Consider the following 26,622-nt stretch of genomic DNA (forward strand, 5'->3'; position numbering starts at 1 on the left):
GAACGCGCGATTAGTAAGATTCCATGATCGCTAATGTATGTATTCGCGATTTTTGTTGCAAATAAAGAAAACACTGAAAATAATGGATACGCGAAAATACGTTGTTCCAGTATATTTATAATATTTCATCAATTTAATAATACACCATGAAAATCAATCATGTACGTCCACAAGGTTATGAATCTACTGCCTTAAACCTCGCATTGTAACGGTATATTTAAACCACTGTGCGGATTTTATTTTCTAATTATCTACGCTTAGCTATAGAATTTGTAAAACTTTAACAATCCTAAATTTGTAATCTTCTTTTCTCAATACTGAATCCCGACTACCGATAACAACAAATAGTTCAACTACCAAGCATCGAGTATCTATCAACAAATGTGTCAGTTTTAGCTGTCTAAATTCTGTAACCGTTTTGGATACCTTCACAAAGTAATTTTCATGTTTTGCAACCTGCAGAGGAAATGGTGTCTACGCCTGTACCATTGTAAGTAAAACACGGTGTGTATTAGATATAGTTTTAATGAAAAGTGTATGTTTTCCCATTCATTTGATATTTTTATTTTAAGACAATATGTTATGTAACTTTTCCCTCATACGTCGAGTAGAGTTTATCATTGTTTGGAGACTTTCACTTATGTTATGGTTTTATTTTGCCCTGTTCTTGAAAATACATATTGCCACTTTAGATTTTAGATAATTACATGATAAGGAAATGTGGAGACTAAATAGATGTCATGATGTCATCTGGTTAAAACCACAGCTTTGATCCCTCTTTTCACCCCGATTCCATGATGACTTCGCCACATGTACACCATTTTGTTATCATTGATAACTTTAAATACATATACAAAAATGTTATTCATTTATCCAGTAAGCATCACGGTGATCATTCCATTTGTTAACTCAATATTTTGAGTAAATAACGCGTAAATAATGCGTGGAAACATGTATTATGTAAATTCTTTCCGGTGCCCGAAATTCCACTTCAAGGTTTTGAAAGTGCTCTTTCGATATGATCTCCAACACTTTTACCATATGTGACCATTATGTTAATTGGTTTTCTTATTATTTACTTTATCATTCCATTAAGAAAACATGACGTTGCCGTTTGTAACGTCGCTTCTGATTGGCTGATACATCGGCGTAATGATATATCATAGAAAAAAAAGTCCCTCAATGAATATTGATATTATCTTTAGTAGATTGAATTACAGGGATTAGATTGAATATATTTTGTTTCCAGGTTTATTTAGAATACATTCAGGGTGTTGTATTATTATGAATAGCTCCTTAACGTAAAACCAATCCTTTTAAAATCTTCATGATTTTTTTCCAGATAATCAGACGTGACCAAAACAACAGCAAGAAAACACAGACGCAATTGTATGTGTAGTAAAAAAAAAGAAGAAAAAAAGCAAAAGTGAAGAAAAAAATTAGGTGATAACGACGCTGATGTACTTATGGCAAAAGAACATTAAAACATATTATGAACTTATGAAGAGGACAATTGGTTGATATGTAGCAAACAGTCGCATATGCAATGCAGTATCTGATAAATTTGGTGATGGTGAACTAGAATTCATTTTCGAAATTTGATGACGTCATGAGTTCACAGGACAAATTAGAGGACATTAATGCAGAAACGGTCAACATTCTTCTTCCAGCAATTATAATAATTTTCATCTTAATGTTTGTTGGTACAATTGGAAATGTACTAGTAATATATTTCTACGCGATCACACTGAAACCAACTGCATCGTACATATTCATCACAACTCTTGCAATCTTTGATCTTATGTCGTGTCTTATTTCCATGCCATTGGAAATTGTGGACCTTCTACATTTTTTCGTATTTGAAAGTTCTGGGGCATGTCGAGTACTCCGTTTCATCAATTACTTCGCTCATATTGCTTCCGGTGTGACTCTCATTGCAATTGCTGTGGATAGGTTTCGAAAACTTTGCAAACCTTTTGAAAGGCAAATTTCTAACCGGTTATCAAAGACAATTGTTTTCTCTGTTATTTTATTCGCTATCCTGTCTGCCTGGCCAAGTGTTGTGTTTAATAAAGTGGAAGCCGTAAATATAACTATATCCGGCCAGAATTTAGTTGGTTACGACTGCTCGACAGTGCGAGACGAGGCCTATCTGGATTATATCAAAATATACAACGGATATTTGTTTTTTCTCTTCATATCCGCAATTATAGTGCTTCTGGTTCTATATGTGATGGTGGGTCGACAATTATACGCTCTTAGGAGTTTCCGGTTTTATTCAACCGGAAATAAAGTTCCAGCATCCCGTCCAATGAGTACTATGACCATTGCTAGTGATGTGAACTCTATTGCTGGGACCGTTGTCAACGAAATGTCAGTAGCGGAAACGATTCTTGAAGTAGAGGACGACGAAGAAGATGCTGCAATCGTTGAAGCATTTGAAGCTGAATTACGACGAGGAAATCTTACACCTATTGAAGAAGATGAGGATGACGAAGATGATGATGAATTCGAAGAGGACATGGACGATTTTGATGAATACATTGAGAACAGATGTAGACCAACATCTGCCAGCTCGATGAAAATTTCATCGAAAGTGATGATGATGCTTTCAAATAAAGTAGCGCCAGAACCAGAACGAACCGAAATAAAAGAAATTCCGATTTTGAAACCAATACGGCAGTGTCGCAGTTTTAGTGAGAACAGCCGACGCGTAAGTGTACACCACGGTCCAAGGAGAACAAAATCGGAACTTTCACTATCCAATCGCCTTCGTCACAAACACGCTTTGTCTGGATCAATCTCGCGCATGACACTTATGACGGGTCTTGGTAACAATCATGGTCACGAGAGCTCTTTAACAGACGTGGAAACAAGAGTATCTCGTTGTGCATCTGTTGATATTGATGAATCCAAGATGCGTGCGCAGAACATCAATACTAAAAAGTTTACTGTGATAACTGTATGTATAAGTATAGCATTCATCATAAGTTTTCTGCCTTACTTGATATTGGCAACTATGTCAACATTTAACACAGACCACGAGGCGAACTACTTGTCGAGTTCCGAACTGGTGACCTACCAGATATTTGTGCGGTCGTTTTTATTCAATAGTGTATGTAACCCTCTGATATATGGGCTACTGAACACAGAGTTTAAGAAGATGGTGATAAGAGGGTTAAGAAAAATGTTTTGCTACTTCTGTGATATGTGGAGGATCAATAATAAGATTTCACCGGAATCTGCACGCTGACGCACTCAAGACATGGAAAATTAGTTTCATGATCTACTGTCAAAATACATCCTCGATACTCTATGGATAACTTTCACTGCAGTGATATCCACTCTTAGGCTATAACTGAAGACAATTCAGGAAGAACAAGCTGACCAATCAAAGACTTGCAGATTAGCAGGTAGTTCGATCCTTGAATGTACATCAAAATAATCTAATAACGGTTCACTGTTGATGACAGTGCTGTTTTGAAGTTGAACGTCACCTTCCCTGTAACCTTTAGGGAAATCTTTGCAGGTCTGTGATTGGTTCAGACTTTTTCTCCTGAACTGCCTTCAGTTTTACTGTGAGATAGTCCATTGGTGGATACATGTATAATGACAGTGAAAGTAACCACTGGAGTATCGAGGATGGTTAAAGTGATGATCTACCTAATCGTGTACATTTCGACAAGAAGGGATACTTCTTGTTTTGTCTATATGTTGACTAGCCTACGGGTTGTTTTGAAGTAGATTTTGTAATGAATAAGTTATCGTAAGTCTTTGTCTTATTTTGGGATGACTTATTGGTTTTATCCGTTTCTTATCATTTTTAACTTATTCCCCCAAAATATTGATCGACATATTCCTCGAAAACTACTGCATGGAACTTTATGAATCTCGAAAAACATGTCGTCATCGTGAACAGGAAGTGTGCACAATATATATTTTTGTCAGAATCGGCAGACATGCCCGCCCCGGGTTCTGATTGGTAGAAGTTTAATAAATATTGTCTTATTTCATTGAAAATTAGCAAGTATGGATGTGACGAATATCGAATACTATGGTATCACTTTCGAAAACAACTGTTACCATGGTTACAAAATAATGACTTCTGATGATTGGCTGATACGATTAATGTCCTAACAGTAACCATGGTCATGTATGGACGGGCGCTCGTAAACGCGAGGATGGGCGTGTAAAGTGCGGTCGTATTTTGGTATACAATAGTTTGTTCATGTTGTTACTCTTTGTGATAGTGGAGCACTTGCCCTTTTTATATTTGCCCTTTTTATAGTGTTATATCTCAGTCACTGAAGCATGTCACCAAAGGCAAAGAACAAATACGACCTACTCGGTCACATTTTAACCAGTCGTCCCACTCCCTTTATGTTGAACGCTTAAGCGGAAGCAAAAACTATCATTTGGGTGTATGCCAGCCGCTTTCACGGGACAGAACCCATATCATTGTTTACAATGTGAACTCAATTTCATTTATTTATTTCATTTCATTTTGATACATAAATGCATCATCAGATTTCAGTGAAATGAGTATATACGGGTGTTGAGATGTGCTTAATTATATAGAGCGCTATTGGCTATTGTTATGTGTCCCCGTAACGACGGAATTATCCGTCAGTACGTGTGATTGTCGTCCCCAAGTCTTGTCCGGCCAACTCCTCCTAACCACAGGGACCTGGCACGAAAAGTTTAACCAACAGTATGCATATATACATATTATAGTATTAATAACATATATGTATACTGTTAGTTTAAAAAAATGTGCCAAGGTCCCTGTGCTCCTAACCTACAGGGCCAATTTCAATGAAACTTCACAGCAACACACGGAGGCTGCATTTTCCTAAAAAGTTTGGATGCCATAGTAATCAGGTCACTTTATATCCAGGTTTTTATAAAAATGGCTAATAACTCGTAAGTTTGTTTTACCAATCTTGTTTTTACTTGATGAAGTGATGTATCATTTCAATTATGTCACATATCATATGATTTAATAACAGTTACCATGGAAAAAAAGCGAACAATGTCGATTGGTCGAAATTTAGATATTTTCTGAATCAGCTGAAAATGGTTTTTGAGGCACCAATTTTTTTTAGTTTGTTTGTCGTAGTTACATTGAAACGTCAAAATGAACGCAGACGAAATGAGCGAATGGATGAGCAAATTTAGTCCTGTTCTCGAAAACTATATGTAAATTGGTTGTCACGGCCCCAAATGAGGAGTAATGATATCGATATCACTGAATATCAAAAGGATTATGTGATGAGAGATGATTAAAATGTTATAAATCGTCGATTTTATATTTTTAACTTAACTTGATAATAAAAATGGTAGCAGTAACGTTAACTTTTATGACTAAGTTGTCCAAGATTAAATAAATACATACGTACATGTACTTACACAACTTACCAACCAATATTATTTTACGGATAAAAAAAAACAAGTTTAGATTGAAGCAATTGTTTTTGATACTATTGCTTAGCAATTTCAAAGTCTATACGCGTTCCGCTTGAGCTTATACCTCATTCATGCATTGGTCGAAATATGGAATTGTGTTACGGGTAACTAGTGATCACATATTGTGTGGTTTACAAATTGTACAATGTACTTCCAAATATAGTGATATTTAAGTAAAAATAATTTGGCCTTTTGACGGAGATTTTAATTTTCTATGTGTTATATTTATATGTTATATAAATTCAGAATTCTACGAATTTAGCCGGGAGAAGCCGATCTTCGCTGATCCTAGATTAGACGGTTACAACGATTGAATTTGTCAATTCTCATTATATTATTTATAGATAAAACTTGAAATGACTGACAGCTTTCTAACTCATTTCAGTCCATTATTTATAGTAAAAAACCGTTTCATATGTGCAAGTCAAAATGATATGCATGCAATATATAATAGTCTCAGATTTATTTTTTCAAATAAATCAATTTTTCCAAAAAAATGGGCAAGCAAAATGACTATTACTATATTTGGAAGTAAACAAATAATCACGTGATCACTAGTTACCCATGATACATTTCTATATTTCGGCCAATGGCATGAATGAGGTATAATCACGTGACTTGTCTTACTACGTTTTTACTACAAAAATAGATGTACATTGTAATATATATTTATGACATTCAATGTGGTTCCCGACTTGGAAGTTAAAACCACGTACCGTGCACATGGGAACCAGTTCAATGAAAATGGATGATGTCATGTGCATTTATAAAAAAAAAATATGAATGTAGACTGCAGCTGACAGCCTTTTTGTCCATATCATAAGACAAATACATAGACTATATGCCGTGAAAAGTAAAGTATATTTGAGGTCCAAAAAAGTATCAGTAATTACTATACATGTTTTTTCCTTTAGATGGTTTTCATGCAGGATTTCAAAGTTTAGATACGTTCAGACCGATTCTGGCAAGCTGTTCAAGGCATTACCAACCACATCCACTATCCCTGTTGTTGGTGGCTATGGGTGTCTTTTGGTTTTATTTTTTAATTGTTTTATTATTTACATCTACATGTACAGGGTAAATGCAATGCTTTTTGGTGTTTATGTAATGATTCAGGTACATGTATTTTCGTCGATATATTTTTTCTCTTGAAACAGTGTGATACACGTATGATGATTTGAGTTAACTCTCTATACATCATATAAAAGTACAAGAAAATAATCATCATATGTATCATTATTAAAACAAGCCAAATTATCATGGACCTGTTTACATTGTTGCCGTTATCGGTGGTGATAATTACATGGGTTAGTAGTAGTTAATTACTAGTATCACAAGGGTATACTGGTATACAGGAACAAATTAATGTAAAATGAAAAGAAACCAGCAGTTACCGGGATTGGCTTCACAGAGAAGTAAAATAACACGAAAATCATTTACAACTACTACTTTTGTAATTGACGATATAAATCTAACTTAATTTATGAATGTTTAAAATTACTTCAAGGTGTTCTGTTAAAAAAGTTATAGTTTTTAATTTGGACAGAGATGCAAAGATAAATGTAAAAAAATATATATTTAGAAAGAATCGATTTTTGGTTGCTATTTTTTTAGTTTTGGTTGCTATATATATAATTGAAGTTTAATTCTTTTGATGATACGCTCCTTTCTTCTTTCAAACGCAGGTACATAATGTACCAAGGTGTAATCAAAGCTCCCCTAAACCACAGGGCCTCGTTACTAATGATGATAATTTATAAGATAGGTCACGTCCTATTTGCATATGTATGTAAATAGACGTCACCTATCTTATATATATTCATCATTAGTAACGAGGCTCTTTTCCGTGACTAAACCCTGATTGCCTTCCCGTTCATGTAATGAGTTTGACTCGATGCAAATGTAGAGTGGTTACCCCCCCCCGGTGTACTAATTACATAACTACACTTACATCTATGTTTGTCAGTTTTTGTCTTAAGCTTAACCATTTAGTTGGAAAGATAGAGAGCTTAACCATTTGTTTGGAAAGAATATGGAAATTAAACAATGATATTATTATATTGCTTAGCAATTTCCAATGTTGGAAATGAAACCACGATCCGCGGGGGATTTTCCTCATAATGGTACAAAACACGCGTTCTTATACAATGTATGTGTAGTACAACATAGTGAAACAAGTCACGTGCTTATACCCCATTCATGCCATTGGTCGAAAATATGGAATTGTGTTACGGGTAAATAGTGATCACATATTGTGTGTTTACAATTGTACAATGTACTTCCTAATATAGTGATATTTAGTAAAATAATTTGGCCTTTTGACGGAGATTTTATTTTCTTTGTGTTATATTGATATGTTTATAAATTCAGAATTCTACGAATTTAGCCGGGAGAAGCCGATCTTCGCTGATCCTAGATTAGACGGTTACAACGATTGAATTTGTCAATTCTCATTATATTATTTATAGATAAAACTTGGAAATGACAGGTTTCTAACTCATTTCAGTCCATTATTTATAGTAAAACCGTTCATATGTGCAAGTCAAAATGATATGCATGCAATATACAATAGTCCCAGTTTTTTCAAATAAATCAATTTTTCCAAAAAATGGCAAGCAAACTATTACTATATTTGGAAGTAAACAAATAATCACGTGATCACTAGTTACCCATGATACATTTCTATATTTCGGCCAATGGCATGAATGAGGTATAATCACGTGACTTGTCTTACTACGTTTTTACTACAAAAATAGATGTACATTGTATATATATTTATGACATTCAATGTGGTTCCCGACTTTGGAAGTAAAACCACGTTCCGGGCACATGGAGGCCAGTTCAATGAAAATGGATGTTGTCATGTGCATTTATCTATCTGGAAAAAAATATGAACGTAGACTGCAGCTGACAGCCTCTTTGTCCATATCATAAAACAAAATATTAAGTATATTTGAGGTCCAAAAAAAGTATCAGTAATGATTACTTTACAAGTTTTCCTTTAAATGGTTTTCATGCAGGATTTCAAAGTTTAGATACGTTCATGACCGACTCTGGCAAATCGTTCAAGGCATTACCAACAACATCCATTATCCCTGTTGTTGGTGGCTATGGGTGTCTTTGGTGTATTATTTAATTGGTTTTTTTTTTTTTTTCATTTTTACAATCACTGATTTATATTTCACTAAATTCAGACTTCTGTGTAATGTTACATGCATCTACATGTACAGTGTAGATACATGCTTTTTGGTGTAGTACGTCGTACGTGTACGTAATTATTCGTATATGTATCTCGTCGATATTACAGAACATGTAAAAATGAAAAGAAACCAGAGTTACCGGTTGGCTTCACAGAGAAGTTAACTCTACATGTACAGTGTAGATACAATGCTTTTTTGGTGTAGTACGTGTATACGTAATTATTCGTATATGTATCTCGTCGATATTTTTTTTCTCTTCGCTAGCCAAGGGTACTAAGTCCGATTCTCTTCCTAAAGAGAATCGAACTAATACCTTTGGCTAGCGAGGTTGTAATTATAACTACACTTACATCTACGTTTGGCAGTTTCTGTCGTTGGTGGGTGGATCGGAGGTGACATCTCATATGATACACCTATCGGCATCCTCGATATTCCGGGGGTTCCGATCAGTGATCGTAACCACTGGAGTATCGAGGATGACCTACCAGTGGTTGTTTCCTTTGCAATAAGTCATTTGTGAGCTGAGAAATGAGATCGGTAACTGAGCTAGGAAGAGGAGATACATAGCTGCAATATTGTAGCTCAAAAGACTTTTAGACAGAAAATGGTGGCGGCCGAAAGGTATAGTAGGCCGGTACGTATATTCGTTCTAGGAGATACACAAAGCAGATTGAGCTAGAGAGAGGATGTCTGGTGATGAGATTTAAAATGGAGGAGAAGCGAGTGTAAATGAGTAGAAAAATGCAGTCGTACGATGTTTAATGTAAATATACTATTTTGAAAATATCATGTTGATGGATATTGTATATTATTCCTTTACAAATGGTTATGCTAATGCACATTGAATTGAATTATATTCTGAATACACCTACAATATGAAAAGTGTCCAGAAATGCAGGGACGGGACTCCTGCATTCATGGATTATTTTCTTATTTGGGTTTTCTACTGCCTCATTGTACAATATATCAAAAGCTGAGTCGCAGAAATTTGAACCGGTTTCCTGGATTGTTTGAACTGTTCCGGTACAATTAAGTTGCTTAAGAGGGGATTCGGCAGGGAATAACATTGCATCCACTTTTTTTTTCAATTTCCAACCATGAATATTTGCTGGCTGTTAATTATATAAATATAATAGGACGTAAAACTAAACAACGCAACCAAATCTAGTTTTGGTACGTTAAACTATTAAGACAAAAACCATAGAATAGCAAAATTAATCTTAGAAAACCGAAACCTTGCTAGTATATATAAAGACTAATATCAGCATCTGATACAAGGAATTGTTCTGCCTTCTCTTCGGTAATAGACCTCACCTAAAAACATAGAAAACGAAAAATGTTTGTTCGAAAGCAGAAGTAGTATACTCTAAGTTATACAGTATTTGGGCGTTGCTCTCTCTCTCTCTCTCTCTCTCTCTCTCTCTCTCTCTCTCTCTCTCTCTCTCTCTCTCTCTCTCTCTCTCTCTCTCTCCCCTTCTCTCTCTCTCTCTCTCTGTTATTAATCAAATACACATATATACTGCCTTCAGTTCTACTATGAGATAGTCCAGGGGTGGATATAGTGACAGTGAAAATAATACCTGGACTATGTAGGACGGTTGTGACCACATGATTATTAGTATTTCTCTGAGGAAGCAAAACTGAAGAACTGACCAACCACAGGCCTGTAAAGACTTTGAAGACTATAGATCTAGAGAGATCAACGCCGGACTTCAAAGCAATTCGGGGGGTTATATTACGTCAGTGATAGTAACCCCTGGAGTGTCGAGGATAGTTCATAATATTTGGTCAGGCAAAAATTAAATCCGATTACAGTGTTTAATCAAATTGGCAAGAATTTCAATACTTTTCTTAATTATTGCGATCTGTACGTACCTTTTAACAGATATGTGATGTTTTATTTACTATCAAAGATGGCTTTGTCTTTATTGGTCAATAACCCGATTTTTTTTCTCATAATTTCTCAAAAAATCACCTGACTGATATTACAAATAAGCCCTCTGTGAGCTTGCGTGCCAAGTACATTATTTCCGTATTTTTATAATATTTTTTTTATAGCCCGGACTTTTTCCGGAATTTTCGCTCGACCCATTTTTAGATTTAAAACTTAATTATTCACTTCCGGTTTAATTTGTGTTCGACAGAGCGAGCACCTAGCACCTGTCTGGGCGAACATAGTATAGGTCTACCTTTTTCCTAAATAATTTACTCTCAACTCATTTCTAAAACAAATTGTGAAATTCATCAATCTTTGATTATAGATATGGCAGACGATGGAAGTGCATTCACGGTCGAGGGTATGTATGAAAACTATTTACCGATTTGTCCAAAATTGATGCAGAATTAAATTCATTGCCACATATTAGCTCTTGCCATTGCTACTGTCTGACTATTAGTTAACGAGTATACATCATTCTATGTGGGGCCTATGTAGCAAGCATGATTAGAAAGACTGTTATAGCTATTTGTCAATATTTCGAGGCTGACCGTATGTTTCTGATTTGACCGTATGTTTCTGATTTGATAAAAACCTAGCTACTGTCGTAGCGGAAATATCACCTTCTGAATTAGTCGGAAGGTGATATCTTTTCCGCTATAACAAAAAAGCTAATAAAAAGTAATATTATTACATACTGTAGCCAGGTTGGGCACATGTAAATTTATTGCTATTATAGCGATATATAGCTAAAATAGCTATTTATAGCTATACAAAACTTGCGAAAAACATCATTTCTGGAGATAAAAGTGCTTGTGCTCAAAACCGACTCATAAAACTTGCAGGGAATGTGTATAAGGATCATTTGAACACTATGCAACCACTTTTCGTTCGAAAAATAGAGCAATAATTAACTTAATTAGCTTAATTATACCTAATCAAAACTGCTTTCAATATGTTTGAATAATCGTTATAAACAACCACTGCAAGTTTCAGGAGTCGGTTTTGAGCGGAAGCATATTTATCTTCAAAAATGTTGTTTACTGTCAGTTTTGTATAGCTATAAATAGCTTAGCTATATATCGCTATAATAGCAATAAATTTACATGTGCCCAACCTGGTAGCTATGATCAGATGGTAGATAGCTATAGACTTGTACAAGTCCTTGACTATCAATTCATTTTATCCACATATATGATATATTACAAATCAGTATATGTACCGATAGTTACAGCTATACATTGTATATCAGTTATTTAGCTTGAAACTTTACAAGTGCATGTAGGAAATGTATACAAACTCACTGTAATCCAATGTAATATAGATGTGATATCACTTTCATAACACACATCAAAGGATGGATGGAATTTAAAGATTTTATTAATGATTAAGCTTACTTACCTATATAGGTGATAAAGATGATCTGATCGGGGATCCTAAACGTGCGATAGGAAAAGGAGGACATTTGTTGCAAACCAGTAATAGTTTTACAAGTGAAGGCAGCCACAAGAATGAGTCATCGCCTCTACACAAAACCAAACAAGTGCTGCAATCCGGCAAGGAAATGTAAGTCTGGATTTAGTTATTTAGTGGGCCGTTGATTTATTTCAATAAAAATGTAGTCCTAACTTCTACATATCGTAAAAACAATGATATTCATGAATCCTACCAGGTAGGATTCATGAATATAATTGTTTTTACGATATGTTTACCATAGCTCATTTATTTCAAAAAAATATTTGAAATAAAGTAATAAAAATATATAGATATACCAAGATATTATATGAATATAATTGTTTTTACGATATGTATACCATAGCTCATTTATTTAAAAAAAATATTTGAAATAAAGTAATAAAAATATATAGATATACCCAGATATTATAATTTACATTTTATTAAAACGTGGAGCATAAGTTGATGAACTTTTAGTGTGAACTTGTTTGATTGGACTGAATTAATTAGTATAATTCTCATTATTCATCAATTAATGTTTATAAACCTGTTCAAAATTAATTCGCAACAATTAAAATCATTGCTGCACCAAAATTAGATGGCTATAAACCATGAAATATTAATATTAGTCTAACTTTAAAAAAAATGTATATACTTGTATACAGTACCTGAACCGTTTAACGTATAACAGTACCTGAACCGTTTAACGTTCCCAGCCTAACGCAAACGCAACACAAAAAAATCCATCCGTTAGCTAACGCTAACGATTGCTTACGTTAACGATTAACGATTAACGCAATACCGGCTAACAATTAACGTAAAACGCAAAACGATAGGCTAGCATAAAGCGGAAATACCATTGTTATAATCATGGAAACGGCTTGACGGTAAATAAATTACGGATCTTGACGTTCTGAAAATTAATACAAACGAAAGTATAAGAAAAGCGGGAGTATGTTTAGGATTAAAGTTTCTCCATACCATATTAACATTAGCCTATGAAAACTATATGGACACGATGAGGTCAAAGTACCCAATAAAGAAGTTTCCACACTTTACAAACTAGGCATCGATTTTAGGGTCACACATGTTCATTACAAATGTAAAAATGTACGTACACAGCTGCTGTAATAAAGATTGAACAATTGAATTCGTGTTTCATCATTTGCAATTCTCTCATTTTATAGTTCATGCATATAATAAAGATATAAAGAATGAACATATTTCACTTCCATTCAATTATTCATTATATTCAAATTAAGTCAATTATGCATAATCATTGATGACAACAACTATGAAGATAGTGATGCACATGCATACATGTATATACATGTACATGTACACTGAAGATTAATGTAAAATTTTCTACCTATATTTGTAACCGGTATAAGAAATAACGGTATATTGATCACATTTCACATCAAGCAACTCTGCAATTTACAATGTTCATTACAAACAAATAAATATTCATACAATGCAAAAGTGTAATATGCTAATTCATTCCAACAATAATCTAAAGGAAAGCATACAATTGTAAACATCCCCCAAAAAACATTGAAATACGACAGTACGTGAAATGTACTGTCACTTGTACAGGCACAGGTATGTTGTGTATAAAGTTAAACTCCCTCTCTTTTTATTCCCTTTTCCATATTCATATAAATACAAGTACTGTACTGATTTATTGCATTTAAAAAAATATGTACATGTAGATCCCAAATCTCACGTCTCCCCGTGTTCAAACTTGTCATGTTAATGATTTTTAAACTTCACAAATTTATTTACAAATCTCTCGAGTCTTTTTTGCGTTCTTCGTACATTGATAATATTTAACATAACAAGAACAATATTATGTAGCGTGTCTGTAATGACATTTTATATTTTTATTATCTGTTTTAGTTATTTTCTTTTGTAATCTTTCAGTTGTCATGGATTTTTTCTAAAATAATGCTTTTGGCATTAATGTTGTGTTAGACAGTTTCGTTAATATTTGCATTGCTTTCGCAGAAATGATAATACCAGAAACATATATACATATATGATATATGTTTCTGATAATAATAATAAAAACAGTGAAAATCACATTAAGTTTTGTAGTTTTGATAATTGATATATTTATTATTTCTGTAAATTGACTGAATGAAATGTCATTTCAATACGAAGTATTTCAGAACGTGTTCACGGATTGGAGCGTCATGTATGCGATCTTGTTACTGTACATATTTTTATTTCAACCAAATCTAACAAATATACATATGTATATAAAACCAAAAGAGATATAAAATGCAATATAATACACTTTTTTTATTTTTTCATTTCATAGATGTTATAATGATCGGTTCTACACGAAGCAATAAACGTAATATCTAAGGAGAAAAGTAATGAACATTAAATCCGGATCGTCAAAGCATCTCACCGGCATTTGGTTCTATTTTTAGTGGTTAACGTTAGCGGAAGTGGATCCTGCTAACGATTAACGCAAACGATTTCTAACGCAAACGATTATAAACGCAATTAACGATTGCTAACGCAAACGATAACGATTAACGATAAACGATTGCTAACGCTAACGATTGCTAACGGAAATAAGGCAAACGCAAACGAAAAGCAAATTTGGGAATGTTAAACGGTTCAGGTACTGTAATATATCTAATACTTTGTTCTCGTTATATTAAATCAGATCCCAGTCTCGAGGCCTTCGGATCATTGTGGCGTCTGCGATCCTGTTTTCCATTATCATAACAATAGCTCTGATATTGTCTATTGTGTTTGGAGAACCACAGGTAAGGCATTCTAGTAGCTTATGGTCCTAATTTATATATCTAATTATAACAGTCACTAACTCAAAAGCTAATCAAGAGTATTCCTTACTAAGGCCAAAAAAATAAGATGTCTGTTTAGGGTTACACGACCGACCCTAATTTTTTACCCCCCGACCTTAATTTTTTTCCCACTTTTCAACGAAAACAAAATTAAAAGTCAAGATTTTGATCTCGGACTCCAGTTAACGTTCCGGCCATTATTTTAGAGTGAAAGACACTAAAAAAAAAACTTTAAAAAAAAATCCTCCCGACCTACCGACCCAATTTTTTTTGCCATTGTAACCCTAAACAGACATGTAAAAAATTTTGGCCTAAGAGAGAATGTCCCGGCCTACAGAACTTTTTAATTTATACAGTATTAGATGGAGTGCAACTGCACAATACAGGAATCCTCTTATTATCATATTCCATTAGTCAGCTGGCAAAATGTGATAATAAAAGGAATGTGACATTAACAGTTGAGATCGTGTTTGATTACTTGTATGCATCAATTGGGGTGATGTCACCATGAGAATTCAGGAATGTGACATAAGCATTCATGATATTAACAGACATGATATTAAAGGCCCACTACCTTTCCGGAGGAAAATTTAAAGGTTTCTTAAAAACATTAATAACAAAAGAAAATATATATCAATGGCTTAAGATGAGGTTACAACACCAAACATATGCAAGATTTCCTGTCTAATGACTACGATAACAGTGGAGATTCATTTCGCTGTTTTGTCGTCTGGCGCAGTGATAGTCAACTACCGCGCGGCATTTAGGACGACGGCGGGAAACATAAAACGACCCGCGTTATGAAAATTAACATTTTATTTATTCTAATTAAACAGTTCTGAAGGTGATGATAAGAGTGCTTGTAAACGTATAGTTAATAACTTCTGCGACTCTACAAAATTCTTGATCACGTTTTACATTCCTATTTTAAAATTAAAAGCCGTTTCGGAAAGGTAGTGGCCCTTTAACAGACATGATATTAAGTGGCTTGTCTTCCACTATATATACCACAGTCTCTAAAACTCACCCCTCATGTGTGCCACATACAGTGGAATGTGTTTGTAAAATGCTCTACTTTGACGGGTCCCATTTTGTAATTGGTAGGTGGGTGGTAATGCCGGTGTGGCGTCAGATGTTCCAATCTGCTCTGACATGGGACGTGACATTCTTCGGGATGGAGGTAATGCAGTGGACGCCATGGTGACAACTATGTTGTGTTGTGGAGTGGTGGACGCCCAGAGCTCAGGACTTGGAGGGTATTAGAATTGTTTATTTCGTCAGATTTACTGAAACTTTCTTAAAATGATCTTGACATGATCCCAACCAGTGATGTTATTTGTAAATTGATCCAAAATCCAGCTGCAACAGCCGCCATCTTGAAAACACATTTGAGCTTCTTTTAAGGTCTTGTGATCAGGACAGGTCATATTTTAAATATGATGATAAATAGAATATTGTCAGATCAATGATATATATTGATTACCTGGTTTCTAGGTCATTTGACATAATTGACTTCATTCTTTGATATTCTTTGACCATATTGATGTCATTGAAATCTTCACAAAAACAAAAATAGTAGGAAATCAGAGTTCAGTTCATGTCAATAAAGAACACACTTTCAATGAATTCCTAGCCATAACATAGTAATTCCTCGTCAAACATAGTAATATGGTTTAATATAATTGTGTGTTTTTTTGCAGAATAGTGTATTTATTTTGGATATGAAATAATAAAAATCACAGTTGAATTACTGTTTGTAATTAGAATTTAAACCTTGTATTACAGAGGTGGATTTATGCTGATACACGACCATAAGTCCCACGAGTCGTCGGTGATTGATTTCCGTGAGATGGCTCCAGCGTTGGCTGGTCCTGGCATGTATCAGGGAAAACAGGAAGCTCTCGTGGTACGGCTATATTTCTTATCACTGAAAGTGTATCAGGCTATCCTTATGGTGCAGAACCAACTTCTAAAACATGTTTAGATTTTATAGGCTTCAAATGTAAAAACTGAATATTTCTTATCTCAGTAGTTAAACCTATTTCAAAAAAAGTATATAATACATACATTGAAATACATAGTCTATATAATAAAATTGAATTCAGTTACCATATTTGACCCAATAAAGGGCGTTTAAAAATTGAAAAAAATAAAGGTGCTTGATATGTGAGAATTTGGATAATAAATAAAAAAATTAAACACATGCATGTGTTAAATAAACATCAAATTTTAAAGAATTCCATGTATAAATGTGAGGTTATAGTGATGGTGTAATTGTTTACAGGGTGGACTGTCTGTCGGAGTTCCAGGGGAGCTAAAGGGCATGCAGACTGCCCACAACAAACACGGCAAGTAAGTAACTGTTATTATATATGTAATAAAAATACCTAACTAAAGAACATCCCCCCACTCCCCCTCTAAATAATAAAGTTAGGAGATTCAAGTTGGAGTGCTGGATGACAGTTCTAGTATACTCCATCATCTTTTGTATTTGTCAGGCAACCTTTGATCGGCTGTTTTAATATTCCATCATAAATGATTTTGTGTGCAAGTCTCAAATGCAATGGATTTCTGCATACAGGAGTCAGAGATATCATGTATTAACATAAAATGTTATAATTATATAGTCTTGATGTTATAATTTGGACAGTAAGTTATTAAAACCATCTTCTTCCTTTCAGATTATCCTGGAAGAGTGTAGTGAAGCCAGCCGCGGACCTTGCCAGAGATGGATTTAAAGTGACCAAAAGCATGGGTAAAGTCAACTACAATATCGCTTCTAGTCAAAACATTACTACATGATGAATAGAATTAGAAATTTTGTTGAGAAGGAAAAACTAGTGTGTCAAGTGAACAGCAAAAGTCTACTCGGGGAAACCTGGGGTCACAGGGGCTGAGTGGTTAATATGTCCTAACATATTACCTGAAAATCTGCGCCACTGATTTGCGAGTTTGAATCTGAAATATTTTTTTAATTAATGGACCATGATATTCACCATGGGTCAGAAGTTTTGTAACTCTATAGTTTTTTATCACAACCAAATTAAATTCTGACATTATCGTCACTGATCATTGCAGTCAATTTTATTATGAAGGAAAAAGCTGTTTAAAAATAAACTTCATTCAGTTATTATAATGTGATTATTATTTTTATGACAACATTCTTTTAAAAAAATACATCTGTGCTTTACCTTTGATTTCTTGAATTTCAGCCAAAGTATTTGCTCAAGGACGAGTAAAGACATCCGAGTTTAAAGGATTGTTGAGGGATACATACGTGGATGAAAACGGTGAATTTGTTCAGAAGGGAACACTCATCACTCGACCACAGCTAGCTAAAACTCTGGACATCATAGCAGAGCAAGGTGCTGGTGCCTTCTACGACGGACAGCTCTCCCAGTCTATTATAGACGCTGTATGTACCATTAAAATGATATATTCACCTTTCCTTGTCACTTGTACTTTTCCGTCTTAGGATATAACAGAGTAACAGGTATATAAAGTGAAGTCATTATTTTGTGAGCAAAATTCACATGATTTTCGCGGAAAAGGTGATGTTACATTCCCAAACATATAACATGACAATCAAGGGCAGACAACTCTGTAATATGCATATAAGGAATATGAAATAGCAAAGTCAAAGCGAAGTCTATCTGGTTATAAATGACACTCAAAGCTTGAAATCAGTGTTGACACGAAAATGTTACCTGATGAAAATGGCTGTATCCATCTTATGATTTAAATCATCATCCATAAGCAGTTTTATTGGTTGAATTTAAACCTATTTAAAGCAGACACCCCCAAAATGAGTTAATAAATTTCGATATAAGCTTTTACTCAGTAATGATTCTCCATATTGTGTGCAAGCTAGTGCATTATGAAATGATTGTCTGCAAATAGAATAAGACATTGCTGTAAAGAACCTGTAAGAACCAACAAACTCACTTCATTATAAATATAGTTCGTTATACACATATTAATTACATCTTATATCTTATAGGAACCTTGTTGGGAAATGAAAAGTACTATGTTATAACCATGAATTCATTTTAAATGTGTTTGTTGTAAAAGTGCTTTGCTGTATCTTTATAAACCAGTCAGATTCCATGAAGAGATAGTTTACTGTTTAACTAAATCATTTTTCAAAAGCTTTAAATATATTATACTGACATCTTGTGTCACAGGTGACTAATGCTAATCCAGCGGGAATCATGACGAGGGAAGATCTCAAAAACTATGATGTTGTTATCAGGGATGCTGTGGAAACCACATATAATGGTAAGATTGGTTTTGAGTTAACCCCTATCAAATTAGATGGATCATAGAAATGTCCTGCGAAACAATGAGGATATCAAATATACAATATTTTCTTTCATGGTGAATCACTTTCAAAATTGATCCAGCCTGTAACGCTTATTCCATCACATCTCATCTTGTTGCATCCCATGCTGATTTTCTTACTCTATCTACAGGTCACAAGATTCTTTCCGCTCCAGCACCAGCCTCTGGATCTGTCCTGCTCTTCATCATGAACGTGTTGGAGGGATTTAAATTGACCAGTGCGGATAAAACATCAGTAGAAACCTTCCATAGGATCATAGAGGTAACTGTATTGGGTATTTTACTTACATTTGACTTTTTTTGCGGTGATTTAGTTTCACAGTTGTAGAGTCATTAGGTTCTATTATTGTACCTATTTCAAAATCTTATTCACAGGAATTTATTTTCGCAATTTCTTCTTATTTGTATAGTCGCACATGAAAATAAGGAAAATTTCATGGGTTTATGTATTTGATACTCCAGGGGTTACTATCACTGACATTACCACCACGGGACTATCTTAAAGTAACTGGAGGCTTTTTGAAGATTACTGAGAGAGTGACACCCGACTTCAAAGCCACACTTTCAACCACAGTGTACCATTATTTGATTCTTACCCTTCTGCTGTTGTCTCCATTATTACTATGAAATAGCCAAAGGATGGACATAACATCAGTGATAGGAACCCCTGGGGTATCAAGGATGTGTATTAGGTATTTTTGCACTTGTAGTAAAGTGAATTTTGGCTTATCTTCAGACATTGAAGTTTGCTTATGAAAAACAACAACAGCTGGGAGACCCAGACAAAGATAAAACTGGACAGGTGAAGAATACAACAGACTTTCTTAACAGGTAAGAGTTAATTAACAAGTAAAAGTTAATTAACAGGTAAGAGTTAATTAACAGGTAAGAGTTAATTAACAAGTAAAAGTTAATTAACAGGTAAGAGTTAATTAACAGGTAAGAGTTAATTAACAAGTAAAAGTTAATTAACAGGTAAGAGTTAATTAACAGGTAAGAGTTAATTAACAGGTAAGAGTTAATTAACAAGTAAAAGTTAATTAACAGGTAAGAGTTAATTAACAGGTAAGAGTTAATAACAGGTAAAAGTTAATTAACAGGTAAGAGTTAATTAACAGGTAAGAGGTAATTAACAGGTAAGAGTTAATTAACAGGTAAGAGTTAATTAACAAGTGAGGCTTAATTAATGAGTAAGGCTTATCGCAACAAGTGAGGCTTAACAGATAGTGGAGCAATTAACCATACAATATTAAATATTAATTTAAAATATTTTCTGTTATTCGAGGTAGTACTTAAATACCACAGACTTTCATTACAGATGACGCTATACACATATCAACTACAGTATATAGTTTGTTATTTATACTGATCAAACTTTTTGTAATTTTGTTTTAAAATTTACAGCAAAGGTGAAGCGAGTTATATCAGAGGTCTCATCACCAATGTTACTAAGGACGAGACAGGAAAGTTCAATAAACTAGACCAAGGCACGTCACATATCTCCATCATTGACGCCCAGGAACTGATGGTTTCTGTCACAACGTAAGTATTATTGTAAAACTACGATAAATTAGACCAAGACATGTCACATATCCCCATCATTGACGCCCAGGAACTGATGGTTTCTGTCACAACTTAAGTAAAGGCAACTTGACATTAGGGGTGACTATTGCAACTGAAGAAAAATACTTATGCATCTGCTCCTGTTTTTGAAATGAGAAAAAAATACCATTTGTCAGTGGTGGAACGTCTATAGATAATTGGAAAAAATGGTATAAAATCTTTTTCCTGTGTTTACAGTACAGTAAATTACTGGTTTGGATCTCGAATAATGACATCAACTGGTATTCTTCTGAACGACCAGATGGCTGACTTCTTCATTCCAACTCCAGGCTCGACACAGACACAGAATCAGGTAAGGTCAAGGTCATCTGCATAAAGTTATGGCCACACATATAGAATCAGTCAAAGGTCAAGGTCATATGCATAGATTAATGGTCACAGATAATGAAACAGTCAATGTCAAGGTCATAGAGACAGATAAAGGATAAAAAAGATATTAGGCCAAAGGTCAAAGGCCAAAATCATAAATCTAAAATTAGATCAAGAATATTAACAAGGAAAAACAAAGATTGTGATATAATGGTGAAAATGCTATTTGTATTAATAATGATTACCACAATGCTGGTGAAAAGCTGTTACTGCAGTATTATAAAGAGTCCATGATTGTTTCAGCTGAATGCTATAGGGCCAGGGAAACGCCCCCTGTCGAACATGGCACCCACTATACTAGAAAACGAAGATCGGCCATGTGCACTTCGTATGGTGGTAGGAGCTGCTAATGGGTCTCGCATCATTTCAGGTAGGTTCAAGGTTAAAGGTCATTCAGGCCTCACATCTCACATGTCGGAGATCTATAATTGTAACAACTCAGTTCATCCATCTGTCCACTATTTAGTTTGAAAAGTTTATAGCTACAGACTGGACCCACTCATCTCGATACTCCAGGGGTTCAGATCACATACAATCACTACACCCCTGGACTATCATAAAACTGGAGGCAACAGAACTGTACAGGTAATTCAGTCCTTTGATGTACATCAAAAGAGCTGTATAACAGTACACTATGTGGCTCTGGAGTTGTGCGTCTCTCTTTCTCTAATCTTCAAAGAAACTTACTGCAGGCCTGTGATTAGTTCAGATTTGTTACCCTGGTCTGCCTTCAGTTTTATTATGAGATAGTCTAGGGGTGTAGATATCGTAAATGATTGGAATCCCTGGAGTATCGAGAATGGGACCCAATGTGATGTTCTTCTACCATTTATTTAGGTATATCCTTCAAAATGTTGTGAAAAAAAATTCATAAGATTTATAAACCCCCTGCAAATGAAGTTAGGACGCTTCTGGATTCAGGTTGTCTGCCTTTAGACACAATGATTGACCACTACTGGAGGAATTTTATTTCAATGAGAGATAGTGCCACACTTTCAGAGTTATTCCCCTTTAATGAAAATGGTTAACCAACAACTCCTCCTAAACTACTGGAGGGATTTCAGCCGAACTTGGTGGCAATAATACTTATACAGTATAAGATACCAGTCTGCGACTTTAAGCACTAGTCCAATGCCCATGACTAGTAATTCTATGGCCAGACTAGTGCTAATTGTAATAAGCTAGTCCAATTGGACTAGTAGCTCCTCATCGATTAAAATAGGTAAATGCTATACGTTGTATTTACAAGAGTTGCTGTTGGTCAATGGCATTTTTCAACACATTTTGAGTGCATTCTGTATGCAATTATTTCTATCCAGGAGCGTCATTTTATGAGAATTTGCAACATGAACGCATCCAAACTGCAATTCGGGCCAAAAATCGAAAGCTGATCATGATTGAAGTCCTGAAGCAAAATGGCTGTATATTAATTTGGACGAGTGATTAAACAGTCGGACTCGTAAAATTTTAGGATTTACTACTCCAAATGTCTAGCAGCGAAAAACATTAATGTCACAGACTGCAGATACTATCACCATTTTTAGAGCTATTCCCCTTTGTTACATAAAATGGCCCCATGGATGTCAGTTCTAGTCTGGAATATTTTCCGACTTTGTATTTGAATAAATTGTTTTCGGTAGGTGTGGTGGAAACCCTCCTGAATGTTGTATCGTTTGGAGAGAGGAACCTGACTCAGGCGATACTCTCCCCACGGATCCACTATGATGCTATAGCACGGGACACGGAATATGAACGTAAGCATCAAAGAGAGAGAGGAAATCTGAAGTTATTGTTGTATATACTAATATGAATCTAATACTAAAATAAATCAAGTAATGACTAGATAAATCTTCAAGGCAAATATTGTATTAACATTACTTAAAATACTAAAAGACAACAGAAACAAGTATTTTACAAAATAAAGCACAAAGGAAAGAGGAGGACAAAGACCAGACAAGATATTGTCATGATCTTCAAAAGAACACTACGTAAACAAAATATGAGTTTCAAGATCCAAAACGATGTGGATAAAGTACGATTGAACATCAAGTAGTTGCATCTTCTGGTGATTATGACGTCACATAAATTACACTTAATGATGACATCATAATCACCGGATGGTGAGACTAATCAATGGTAAATTGTACTTTACCTAAATCGTTTTAGGATCTTGAAACCCACGTATTGAAGCTGTTGAAACAGCCGTCATATTTGAAATTTCTGCACATGATCTATCAAAAAGTTGATTCATGTAGCTTCTCATATGGAATATTCAGATCTTTGCAATAATAATTGACTCTCTATTTTGTTGACAGCTGGTTTTCCAGACCAAATCGTAAAGGGACTTTCGGAGCTCGGACACAAGATGGTTCAGACGTCTGAGGGCATCAACATCGTACAGGCGGTGTCAAAGGTCAACAACACACTACAGGCCGTGTCAGATCCGCGTAAGGGGGGACGAGCTGCGACGCTGGAGTGACCTCCCTCTACTCGGACTATATATAGACTGACACAAAAACTGGGGTCACACTAGAATTATCAACACACTAGAATTTTTATCTACTTATTTATTGAGTGCAATAATGTATGTTTGTGAATAAGGCTGTAATGTTTTTATGTAGATTTTTCTTATCTGTTGAGATGTAAAAAAGAAAATGAATATCTGAAAGTTCCAAGATAAATTTGTATATTATATTGCATAGATATACTGGAAAGCAACATATTTTGTGCCAGATTAAATTATAGCAATTGTGCGAGCAAGTAAAAATTGTGGGGAAAAATTGTCACAAAAAGTGTAATATTTTTTGCATATAACAGTAGAACTTATTGACTGTAAATCGCAATATGAAATCTCTGCAAAAAATAATTTTTCATGAAATTGCAAAATTCGGTCACAAATTAAGTTTGATAATTTAGCATCTGAACATGTTTAGAATTTAAAAAATCTTGAGTGATTTTCTGAACATTCCAAGATGAAATCTGTTCATAATATTTAAATATTTGCTTTTAATTATTCTGATAAATTCATTTATGTTTTGCTCTATTTGGGCTTCAGGATTGCCTGTATTATTACAATGTATTAATTTTGTTGAAAATGATTGCATTCACAGAATGTTATTTAAATACCATCTATCTACCGGTATTCTACAAGAGTTAAGTCAGATTCTTATATGTCTCATTGTCAGATCAATATTTTGATTAAAACCATCCTTTATGAAATTCTAACTAAAACATTGACCTGTTCACAAAACGTTTGAAGTATATTCACTGCTTAATGTTTGATTAAATATGTGTTATCATAGTTTTTTTAGCTACACCTATGTCACTGTTGTTTGTGGTGGTGATACTTGTGGTTTGTGTATACAGTTATTATAATTGGAGATTAATATGATAAGTTTTTCCACTTGGAGGTTTTCTACATTCTTGATACTCCAGGGGTTACTATCACCGATTTTTTATCCAACCCTGGACTATCTCATAGTAAAACTGGAGGCAGCTCAGGAGAAAACATCTGACCAATCACTGCAAAGATTTCCTTTGAAGACTGCAAAGAGAGCGACGCCCAACTTCAAAGCCACACAGTGAACCACATTATACCGTTATACGGCTCATTCGATAAGCATCAAAGGACTAAATTACCTGTTCTGTTCTGTTGCCTCAGCATCAAAGGACTAAATTACCTGTTCTGTTCTGGTGCCTTCAGTTTTACTATGAGATAGTCTAGGGGTGGATACAATCAGTTATAGTAACCCCTGGAGTATTGAGGATGGGTTTTCTTATGCCACAAATCAGATACAATACAAATCCCCCACTAATTCACTATATCAATTGTTCATGGAACTTGGCCCTCTTTGACTCACCAGAGGTTGGTCATCGACGGTCAGTATACCGGTCAAAACAGATCATCTACGTTTAATTTTATTCCCATTTAATTTTTTCAACTGGCAAACAAATGTTTAAAAAAAAAAATCCTTTTGACTTCATCGTAATCATCATATTTACATTGAAGATGAATAATTGAGATGATTTGACTTTTTGCAAGAAGTTCTAAAGATGTAATCTGGAAAAGCGATCAAAATATTCACAAATGAAAAAGATTTTTTTTATGCCCTACATGTCAGACTTTTGAATAATTTAAGTTTTGAATCATACAAAGTGTTTCTATTGCTGGTAGGAGTACAGGGCCAAAGATTATTGACAAATGTTTGTGATATTCTGTATCAGATCTCTCAGGTGACTGCTCAGGCCTCATGGATCTCTTGTTATAGCTAGAATTTTGTTATTTTGTTATTTTTGCAATTTAAGTTTTTCTACGCAAAAGCAAATGTTTACTGTTACATACTGTAATTATGAATTATGTTGACACTATTTCACAAGAATTGATTTATGATGTGTGATTTTACAAGAAAGACGGATGAAAACAATTACGAGCTACAGTGAAATCCAGTTGTCTTAAAAGATGGGGACTTTGTATATTATATGCATTTGAATAATTTGTGGAAATGTTATGCACATTTTAGAAAAATTAAACAGGTAATCTCATTGATAATGTATTTTTTTTTATTGTTCAAGCTATCGGGGCTTCTTTCATATATTTAGGCTGCTGATGGATAGTAAGAGGTTTTACAGTATTACGTCTTTGCATATTACAGAGTTATCTGCCCTTGCAGAGAGGTATTGATTGTGATGTCTTGTGTTTGCGTGTATAGTTTCGTATTTTCCAGTTAAGTTTTGCTCCAAAAAACATCCTTGATACTGCAGGGGTTACTATCGCTGATGTTTCATTCACTCTTTGACTATCTTATAGTAAAACTGAATGCAACGGAAGACACAGGTAATTATGGTTCTTTGATGAACATCAGAGGAATTGAATGACAATACATTGTGGTTGACTGATGCTTTGAAGTTGGATCTAGCTCTTTCTGTAATCTTCAAAGGAAATCTCTGCAGGCCTGTGATTGGTCAGTTTTTCTCCTGAAACTGACTCCAATTTTATCATAAGATAGTCCAGTGGTTGATATAATGTCAGTGATATTAACCCATTGAGTATCGATGATGCCTAAACAATTATGTCAATTGATACCTACCTGGAAGTGATAACTGCAATATGCAAAGAGGAAATACCGTAGCTATTGAAAGGTTGTTATACATGACTCGTAAAGTGAATTATCAAGGAAAGAATCTCACTTTTTCTTTCTTAACATGTTTTTATTAAATCATATCTTTTTTTTTCCAGCTGTGATGATCTCATGTTTATTTTCTTAAATGTTTTAGTACTTTTACAAAAAGTATGTTAATTTGATATTTAATTGTATCGATGAAACATTCCATGTTGTAACTGAGAGGGTAAGTTTGGTGTAATATATGATTCCTAGTGTAATTTGATATTGTGATAAATAATTACACCTTA

General features: G+C 34.4%; 1 protein-coding gene across 2 annotated transcripts; it reads left to right on the plus strand.

Annotated features, from left to right (window-relative positions):
* The first annotated feature begins 2,891 nt into the window (after positions 1-2,891).
* On the plus strand, positions 2,892-26,622 carry LOC138308452 (glutathione hydrolase 1 proenzyme-like). 2 transcript variants are annotated; one of them, XM_069249436.1, is made up of 17 exons: positions 2,892-2,962; positions 10,928-10,963; positions 12,012-12,168; positions 14,738-14,840; positions 15,984-16,135; positions 16,665-16,785; positions 17,164-17,231; positions 17,561-17,634; positions 18,092-18,294; positions 19,064-19,157; positions 19,352-19,482; positions 19,957-20,051; positions 20,625-20,762; positions 21,021-21,135; positions 21,456-21,582; positions 22,853-22,966; positions 23,528-26,622. In XM_069249436.1, the coding sequence occupies exons 2-17, from the start codon at positions 10,930-10,932 to the stop codon at positions 23,689-23,691; spliced, it is 1,890 nt and encodes a 629-aa protein (XP_069105537.1). In that variant the 5' UTR covers positions 2,892-2,962; positions 10,928-10,929; the 3' UTR covers positions 23,692-26,622. The 2 variants fall into 2 exon arrangements, with proteins under 2 accessions (XP_069105537.1, XP_069105536.1); XM_069249435.1 differs by lacking the exon at positions 2,892-2,962 and having other exon boundaries at positions 10,779-10,963.

The sequence above is a fragment of the Argopecten irradians genome, chromosome 15, assembly GCF_041381155.1.
Source record: "Argopecten irradians isolate NY chromosome 15, Ai_NY, whole genome shotgun sequence".
NCBI lineage: Eukaryota > Metazoa > Mollusca > Bivalvia > Pectinida > Pectinidae > Argopecten > Argopecten irradians.

Excerpts from the sequence above, each read along its gene's own strand:
- LOC138308452 (XM_069249436.1), top strand. The coding sequence starts at position 10,930 with ATGGCAGACGATGGAAGTGCATTCACGGTCGAGG. Across the intron at positions 18,295-19,063 it reads CCCAGTCTATTATAGACGCT|GTGACTAATGCTAATCCAGC; the intron begins GTATGTACCATT and ends CTTGTGTCACAG. Across the intron at positions 22,967-23,527 it reads ACGGGACACGGAATATGAAC|CTGGTTTTCCAGACCAAATC; the intron begins GTAAGCATCAAA and ends TTTTGTTGACAG.